The sequence below is a fragment of the Trachymyrmex septentrionalis genome, unplaced genomic scaffold (assembly GCF_001594115.1).
Source record: "Trachymyrmex septentrionalis isolate Tsep2-gDNA-1 unplaced genomic scaffold, Tsep1.0 scaffold40, whole genome shotgun sequence".
Classification (NCBI taxonomy): Eukaryota; Metazoa; Arthropoda; class Insecta; order Hymenoptera; family Formicidae; genus Trachymyrmex; species Trachymyrmex septentrionalis.
The window spans coordinates 3,691,792-3,701,092 of NW_017305569.1; the positions used below are offsets into that span (position 1 = coordinate 3,691,792).

General features: G+C 31.4%; 1 protein-coding gene across 1 annotated transcript in view; it reads left to right on the top strand.

Moving 5' to 3' along the window:
* The window catches only part of LOC108751134 (dedicator of cytokinesis protein 1), a 14,182-nt gene that overhangs the window by 875 nt on the left and 4,006 nt on the right, over positions 1–9,301 (top strand). The window contains exons 2-20 of the mRNA XM_018491172.1: positions 105–346; positions 471–1,219; positions 1,402–1,555; positions 1,645–1,815; positions 1,896–2,276; positions 2,376–2,591; positions 2,686–3,008; positions 3,160–3,508; positions 4,470–4,568; positions 5,507–5,697; positions 5,798–6,148; positions 6,360–6,636; positions 6,759–7,006; positions 7,197–7,328; positions 7,409–7,688; positions 7,787–8,010; positions 8,097–8,396; positions 8,715–9,024; positions 9,117–9,226. Coding sequence (XP_018346674.1) covers positions 105–346; positions 471–1,219; positions 1,402–1,555; positions 1,645–1,815; positions 1,896–2,276; positions 2,376–2,591; positions 2,686–3,008; positions 3,160–3,508; positions 4,470–4,568; positions 5,507–5,697; positions 5,798–6,148; positions 6,360–6,636; positions 6,759–7,006; positions 7,197–7,328; positions 7,409–7,688; positions 7,787–8,010; positions 8,097–8,396; positions 8,715–9,024; positions 9,117–9,226 — 5,107 coding nt within the window. The remainder of the gene's footprint in view (positions 1–104; positions 347–470; positions 1,220–1,401; positions 1,556–1,644; positions 1,816–1,895; positions 2,277–2,375; positions 2,592–2,685; positions 3,009–3,159; positions 3,509–4,469; positions 4,569–5,506; positions 5,698–5,797; positions 6,149–6,359; positions 6,637–6,758; positions 7,007–7,196; positions 7,329–7,408; positions 7,689–7,786; positions 8,011–8,096; positions 8,397–8,714; positions 9,025–9,116; positions 9,227–9,301) is intronic.

The following is a 9,301-nucleotide window of genomic DNA, read 5'->3' on the forward strand; positions in this document are numbered from 1 at the left end:
TATGCATAATTCCTTCAAAAACTATATTCCTGAAAAATCACTGGAATGCTAAAATCACAGACACGTATCCTATATTTATTTTTGTATTTTATCACTTTATTTAGCCGTCCATAATTTTGCACACTCAATCCCGCACGCAATATGCTTAACGGTTGGAGAGGTTGTACAGATAACTGCGGAATGTGCAGATTGGTATTACGGCCGCAGCAAGTTTAAGGGTACATGTGGAATTTTTCCAAAATCCTACATACATATCCTACAGAAATCAACGAATACGGATAACTTAGTACAAGAGATCACTAATGTCTTAAGAGAATGGGGACATTATTGGAAACATTTATATGTGGTATGTATAGAATACTTCTTGTCGTAAACAATTTGCTTATTTCTGGAATCGACAAATAAAAAGAGCATACATAACTATACTATACAGAGCAGACATAACTTGATAATTCTTGATGTATGTTTAGACACATTCCGAACACTTCAGAACAATGCAGCAGCAAATTCTGGATGCAATTGGATACAGAAGCAAGATTTTGAGTGGGACTTTAACAGTAGACGAGTTAAAGGATATGAAGAGATTGGCAACAGCAAAGATAGACACTGGAAATCAGCTGTTAGGTTTGGATATGGTAGTTCGAGACGAGCATGGAAATATTTTGAATCCCATAGAGACAAGCACTATCCAATTGTATTACCATCACGAGACTGCTGCGGAGAGAATAAGAAAAGCGTGCAATGATACCAAGAAAAAATCCTATAAGCCACAAGTACCTGTATATTCACATATCTTCTTTGTCAGTGTGAGAAATTTTGTATGTAAAATGGCAGAGGATGTAGAGCTACTGTTGACTTTATATGATGGCAGAGAGATGAAAGCTATCACGGAGAATTATGTGGTATCGTGGAGTAAAGAGGGACTTGCAAGGGACATTGATCAGTTGCACAATCTTAGAGTATTGTTCACAGATCTTGGTTCCAGAGATTTAACAAGAGACAAAGTTTATTTAGCCTGTTACGTAATTAGAATAGGCGGTATGGAAGCCAAAGAACCAGATCATCGTCGCTCAAGTGTTACACAAGCCAATCAAACAAAAATCAAGAGCGCAGAAACTATGAGAAGACCGTTTGGTGTAGCCGCGATGGATATTACCTTATTCATTACTGGCAAGCTTGAGGGTGATGTTGAGCAACATCATTTTATACCTTTTGTACAGTAAGTATATACTTCAGTTTTAATGAGATTAATATTTTGGTTTTAATAAGATCAGAATACGTTGGTTTTCATAAGATTAAATAATATGGCATTCGTGATTAAAGTGTCAAAGGCATTATGATGGTTTTTTACAAAATCGAGGTAGAATTTTTTTTGTTGGTTTTCTGCTTTTGTTTCAGATGTTGTGAGAAAGATAGCCTTGATGGTACGTTACGTAGAATTATTGCACAAAAAGAAGCAAATATTCAAAAACATGTCAATGGTAATATTGCCAATGTCACAGGTGGACAAGGATTATGGACTAGCTTAAAATTGTTAAGGGGTGATCCGAAACAGGTAAGTTCTAAAATAAAATTATTCTGTGAAATTACTTTGATTATGCTATAAAAGGAAAATTATATTTTGCCATTTTTAATACTTGAAAGGTACGTGATGAAAACCCACATTTGGTACTGGGTAATGTTGCAATTGCACGTAAAATGGGATTCCCAGAAGTTATTTTGCCGGGTGACGTACGCAATGATCTGTATCTAACATTAATTAGCGGTGAATTCAGCAAAGGCTCCAAATCTACAGACAAAAATGTAGAAGTAATGGTTAGTGCGAACATAAATTTAAAAAAATTGTATTCTGTACACACTTATACATATATATGACTATTTGCAAATTTTAACAGGTTAAAGTATGTAATGAACACGGTATTGCAATTCCCGGAGTTATGACATTAGGTGGCGGCGTGTCTCCAATTGACGAGTATCGTAGCGTTATTTATTATCACGAAGACAAACCTAGATGGTGCGAAACGTTTAAGATTGCCATACCTATAGAAGAATTTAAGCAGGCCCACTTAAAGTTTACGTTTAAGCATCGTAGTTCTAACGAGGCGAAAGATAAGTCTGAAAAGCCATTTGCTTTAAGTTATGTTCGATTAATGCAACGCAATGGAACGACTCTACAAGACATACAACATGAATTGTTGGTTTATAAATTAGAACAGAAGAAGTACGAAGAGAGCGATATATCTTACTTTAAATTGCCATCAACACGTGGAGAATTGGTATACTTATTTATTTGATAAAGAGATAAAAAAATTAATATTCCTAAATGTTGTGTATTTTATTTTATTTTTTTCTTTATTTTTGTTTGTATGTTTTAGGCTGAATTAAATATGGAAAAAAAGCCAAGTTTAGGATCTTTAACATTAACCAGTAAGGATAGCTTTTTAATAGCAACTAATATTTGCTCAACTAAATTGACTCAAAATGTAGACCTATTAGGTTTACTCAATTGGGCGTCACACAATACGGACTTAAAAGAATCTTTAGCTGCTTTAATGAAAGTTGATGGGGAGGAAATAGTGAAGTTTTTGCAGGTAACAATAAACCCCTAATTTATCGAAAATGAAAATTATGTGTACATAATAAAAAATAATTTTTTTATAAAATATAATTATATTCTGTTTTTAGGATGTTTTGGATGCTTTATTTAACATTTTGATGAGTAATTCAGACAGTGATGTTTACGATGACATGGTCTTTGAGTGCCTTTTATATATTATCGGACTCGTGTCCGATAGAAAGTATCAGCACTTTCAACCAGTATTAGATTTATATATTTCTGAAAGTTTTTCTGCAACTCTCGCATATAAGAAATTAATTGCGGTATTGCGTAAACGTATAGACAGCGTCAGCAATGGCGATGGTCAGGAACGAGATTTATTGCTTAAGACAATGAAAAGTTTGCAATACTGCATGAGGTTTATTGTCGAATCTCGTCTTTTATTTACTGAGTACGTTTTATTTATTATTACATATATTATAATTTTTTTATATATTAAGTAATCGTAAATAAAATGTTTTATAAAATTATCTAAAATAGCTGTGAGTAGGTACTCCAAAAAAGAATTACTTTCAATTAATATTTGTAATTTATTTTAAAAGGTTAAATCAGGATGAAGAAGAATTCTCACAAACTTTAACTGATCTCTTACGATCTATCGTTAATCTCATGAGTCACGAAACAGATAGTACTCTGTTGGTTCAAGGAGCCTGTCTCAAGTACCTACCAACAACGATACCTCATTTATTAAGAGTTTATAGCGGCAAGCAACTGAGCACGATTTTAACAGATTTACTTGTGACTTTACCAACCGGTAGATTAACCAAACAAAAAATGATGACAGTAAACGACATTGTACACAGTCCGCTTTTTTTAAATGCAGACTGTAGAGCGATTTTATTACCAAGAATTACTATACTTGTCAGAGATTTACTGGAATCCAAAGAGGAGGTAAGATGTTATAAAGTATGCTATTTCCTAATGCTATTTCTTAACTTACAGTTTAAGCGGTATGAAATGTTCACATTATTTTTCTATTTCACAAAAAATAATATCAGTTTATATACTTATATATTTTCGCAATACATGATGCGTCCTAACTACATAAATTTACATGTAACTGGATTTGTTGAAACTCACGAATTTTCACTTACATTTAATATCATTCAGTGTGACGTGCGATAAATGTCATTGTTCGTGCTTTCCGTGCAGCCTGCGATCCCTCCGCCACGCATCTTTCTGACTTTTCTCTCTCAATCTTCTCTTTTTACAGAGGATGTCTCTTCATTTTTATTTTTTAATTTGTGATTTTTGTGCTTTAATTAAATTCTTTGTTAAACTCTAGCTAATTTTTTTAATTTTACATTTAAAAAAGAAATACAATAGTTACAAAAAAAACTATAATTTCAGAAAATTTAATAAAAATAATGACAATTATTAAGTTGCATTAGCTGAAAATATAACATATTGAAAGACATCCTTTACATTTACTTTTGATAAAGCATGAAAAGGGAAATGTATACGACTTGAAAAAGATTGAAACTTGGAATGTAGCATGTGTTTGTTTAGTAATGATTGTATAATGTTTATTCTGCATTGTGCGATTTTTCCGTAAGATTATTTTTATAAAGTTTATATATGACATAGAAAATTTAAAATTATTAGATAAAAGTCTATCTAATCTACTTCTTTTCTGATGTACTACGGATACTTTTCTAGTATTGATATTTCATGCTGTATTTCATGATATTGTGTCCTTTCTACAGTTCTATATTTACATTGTGGTGTCGGAAAATTTTCAATAATGTAGTGTATACATCCTTAGCAAAAATGGTATTGTTTTTTTTTTTCAACTAACAAGGGTTGTTTCATTTTTTTTGTACGGTTTGGTTTTGGTTAATGGCGTTTAAAGGGGCTATCGAGTACGCCTGGAAAGAGCGTGGCGAAGGTAGCCAGGTTGCTCGGCGAAAATCGGCATCGGCTCAACCAACATCGCGGCTACTCCGAAGAGGTAATTTTTATCATAAATGCAGGAAGTCTTCTATGTGGATAAATAATGTGTTTTTCATGGCATCATGATTTTGAGATTATTTAACATAGAACTTTGATGTATCTGCACTTATATCTGTTGTGTTGCATTAAAATTTTAGCATCGGTGATTCGCGTTATGCGTAAGTTATTTTTTTTTTGTATGGATGTACAGATTGTATAGTGTATCCGTATCATACACTAATTTAGATACACTATTAGATTGATATATATTTGCAATAATCTTGTTATTTATATTTTATAGACGTACACAATATGTCTGTAATTTTGCTAAACAAAAATTCTAAACAATTAACGAATTTAAATATCAGTTTTTATTCATATTAGGCTTTTACATAATCCCTTCCCTCTCGGCACACGCAATAAAACATACAATTATGAATTGGAAGCTATTATATGGTATTTCTTTTCCAGAATCGCCTTCATTTGCATCTTATTACATATCTTGAATTACTGGTACATTGTAAAAAAATTATTTTAAGTGCAATTTTATCTTGGAAAATATAAAAAAGTGTCGGGGTTAAATCAAGTAAATACGGATGGGTAGATTACTATCTGTCAGTTGGCCAAAAACTGTGAAACAGTCCTGACTGTGTGTGCAGGCACATTGGCGTGCAAATTTGTACCTATAGGTCAAATCGTAAATTCAACGTTATAATGCGTCAGCTAAATGCGATTCTGTAAGAGGAATATTATAATAGTTTCCAATCATTGTACCATTCTATTGCGCGTATCGAAAAGGGAAAGATGTAGAAGCCTGATAAATAATAATTGATATGAATGATATCTGAATTTGTTGATTTTTTAAAGAATTTTTGTCTGAAAACTTTTTAAATATACTGTGTAAATATAATTCACAGAGCAATCTACTTTTTATATCTGTTTTTTATATTTCTATAGGTGGAATTGTGCGTCAAGATCTTATCTGACATTCTGGAACTGACTTTTAGAAAAGATATAGGTAGCACAGTTTCAGATGTCAAGGAGATAATGTTAACAGCCTTACGTACCATTATACAGACGGTTATATCAATGGACAGAGAAAATCCTTTAGTTGGAAATTTAGTTTCAGTAATGTTGGCGATTTTTAGGTATATTTAAGATTCTAAAAATATAAAACAAAAATGTAAAAATTGTGGAAAGAACAGGGACTGAAATATCTTTTTGTTTTCCTTCTTAATCTCTTTTCAGACAAATGACACAACTCCACTATGAAGTGTATATCAATCATTTTGGAACTAAAATTGATTTACTTGACTTTCTTATGGAGATACTGCTTGTCTTTAAAGATCTGGTTTCTAGAAGTGTATTTCCCGGAGATTGGTGTGAGATGATTATGCTCCAAAATAACATTATTTTGAATTCTTTACGGTACTTCTCGGCCACAATTAGAGATTATTTTTTTACTGAATTTGAGCAACAAGCATGGTCAAATTTCTTCCATTGTGCTATTGCATTTTTAACACAACCTGCCTTACAATTGGAGACATTTACATCAGCGAAACGAAATCGTATTATTAAGCGCTACAAAGATATGCGCAGGTATGTCTTTTACGTAATATAATAATTACGCAGAATGTTTTAAGGCTATCACAATAAAACTAAAGACTCAAATAAAAAGAACGCTTTTGACATTAAAACAAATTCTTAGTCCATACATTTTTTTATTTTTAATGTATATTTAATTATATTTATTAAATATTATATTGTTAAATAAAATAAAACGAATATTTTCTCTTTTGCTACGTTACAGAGCAACTGTGTTCGAAATTAGATCTATGTGGTTCAACTTGGGTCAACACAAAATATTGTTTGTACCCGCTTTAGTTGGTGCCATCCTTGAAATGGCATTAATACCTGATACTGAATTAAGAAAAGCTACTATACCTATTTTTTTCGACATGATGCAATGCGAGTACTATAGTTCACGTATAGTGGAAGGATATGGAGATACTAAGCGCGATCCTGCTCATATCAAAGCTAATTTTACAGAATATGAAAACGAAATGATTGCAAAACTGGATATTCTAGTATAGTATTTTGTATACAAATAATTTTATATATAAATACTGAAACAAAACAATCTTAATTGAAATTTACTTTGATAATTACATTAGTGAAAAGTCACTTCATGAAAGTTTGATTTTTACAGGTCGAAGGAGGCAGAGGCGACGAACATTTTCGTATACTGTGGACTGATGTTATGGGTTCTTTATGTGAAAAACATTCTACAATGCGAGAGCAAGGCTTACGTTTCGTAGATACTATATCTAGACTCATGGAGCGCTTATTGCAATATCGCGATATTATTCACGCCGAATCCCAAGAACATCGTATGCTTTGTACTGTGAATTTATTGGAATTCTATTCTGAGATTAATAGAAAGGAAATGTATATTAGGTAAATGCAAAAAAATCTATTATATTTTTATAAATCAAATGTGTTTTAATTGTCTTTTAATTTAGATCTGATTAAATGTGATTGGTTTAGATTTTTTAATATTCTAAATATTTCATAAATAAACAGGTTTAATGTAATAAATATATGTATATTAAAACATATTAAATAATTTTTTTTATATATTTTATAGATACGTGAACAAGCTGTGTGAATTACATCTAGAATGCGATAACTATACAGAAGCTGCTTATTCTTTAAAACTCCACAGCCAATTATTAGCATGGAGTGATCAGCCCTTATCACCTTTGTTAATATCACACAGGTAACATTACCAACCAATATTAAATAGTTTATATAAGCTTGTTTAGAGATGATTAATATTAAAAAATTCAATTTTTCTAGATATCCTTTATGTCAAACGCATCGTGAATTGAAAGAAGCGTTATACAATGATATCATCGATTATTTTGATAAAGGAAGAATGTGGGAATGCGCTCTTGCCGTTTGCAAGGAACTAGTTTCACAATATGAAGAGGAAACATTTGATTATTTGCAATTGTCCGTCCTACTAATACGCATGGCAAAGTTTTATGATTGTATAGTAAAACAGTTAAGACCTGAACCAGAATACTTCAGAGTCGCATATTATGGCAAAGGACATCCTGCTTTTCTTCAAAATAAAGTACTTTCACATATCTTTTCACATATCGTATTTAACATATCTTTAATTATTGTTTATTTTTGTTCTTTGTTCAATGAAATAATATATTTACGATATAGGTATTTGTTTATCGAGGAAAGGAATATGAACGACTTAGTGATTTTTGTACAAGAACACTAAATCAGCTACCGAATGCAGAACAAATGAATAAATTGTCCCCTCCCACCACAGAAATGTTAGAATCATATCAACAGTATGTACAAATTAATAAGGTAGAACCACTGATGGATGAAAAAAGGCATCGTTTAAGTGGTAAACCAGTTACTGCAGAAGCAGTTTTAAGGTACATATTTAACATTATAGTTTATGTAAAATTTCATCAATTTTCTATTGTTTTTTTATGATTATCATTGTTTTTATATATTTTAGATATCATCGTGTGAATGATGTGCAGCGTTTTAGATTTTCAAGACCTGCTCCGAGAAAAGAAATCATTGCGGTAAATAGCGAAAAAGAAAAGGAAGTAAATACTAGTACTAACAATAGCAATGAATTTGCTTCGTTATGGTTGGAACGGACAGTACTTGTTATAAGTTACCCGTTACCGGGAATTCTTCGATGGTTTCCTGTGACATCTAGCGAGACATATTTAGTCAGCCCTTTGAGAAACGCAATTGAAACTATGGAAGCTACGAATACGGCACTGAGGGATCTCATTATTGCTAACAAGTTTGTATAATATTTATACATATATATTAATTTATTCTCGATGTAATTTATAATCTCATATTGCAACTTTTTAACTTTTAATTTTTTAACTAATTTTGTAAAAACCAAGGCTTATATGGATCGAACTTTGAGAATGAATCTAAAATCTGTCTACATGTTGACCATTTCTACATAAAATTATACACATTATTCCATATTTTTTAATAATTTATAATGAATGTTACAAAGTGTTAAAATGAAATTAATTTACTTGTTTATTATATTTGTTCATTATTTTACAATATAAATTTTTGTGAAACTACTATTTGTTTTATACAGGAGTGATCCTAGTCTTCCATTAAATCCTTTGAGCATGAAATTGAATGGCATATTGGATCCAGCTGTTATGGGCGGTATCGATAACTATGAAAAAGCTTTTCTCAACGCAGAGTACAAAGATAGTCATCCGGATGAAAGTTCAGATCTTCTCAAGTTAGAAGGGCTTATTGCAGAACAAATCCCTCTACTCAGTGTAGGTCTGCAATTACATAAAACACGAGCACCTACCGAGTTGGCACCGTTTCATCAACGTTTAGAGCAATGTTTCATGTCTATGCGTAATCAAGTAGAAGCTAAATATGGAAAAAGGGTAAGTTTTTAGTTATTCAAATCAATATCTATCAAAATAATAATCAATACTCGCATTAAATTTATAATTATATAATTTATTCTATAACACAGACCTGCGATTTACAAATTGAAAGCCTAACGCAAACCGTAACAATGCGAAGACCACCAATTTCGAGAGGAGATAATCACTGCCTGTCCGAGTCAAATATGAATAATTCAGAGTAAGCTTTTCCGTCCATTCTTGCACGACATGTTTACTATCTTATTAATAAGTTTATATATATATATATATATAT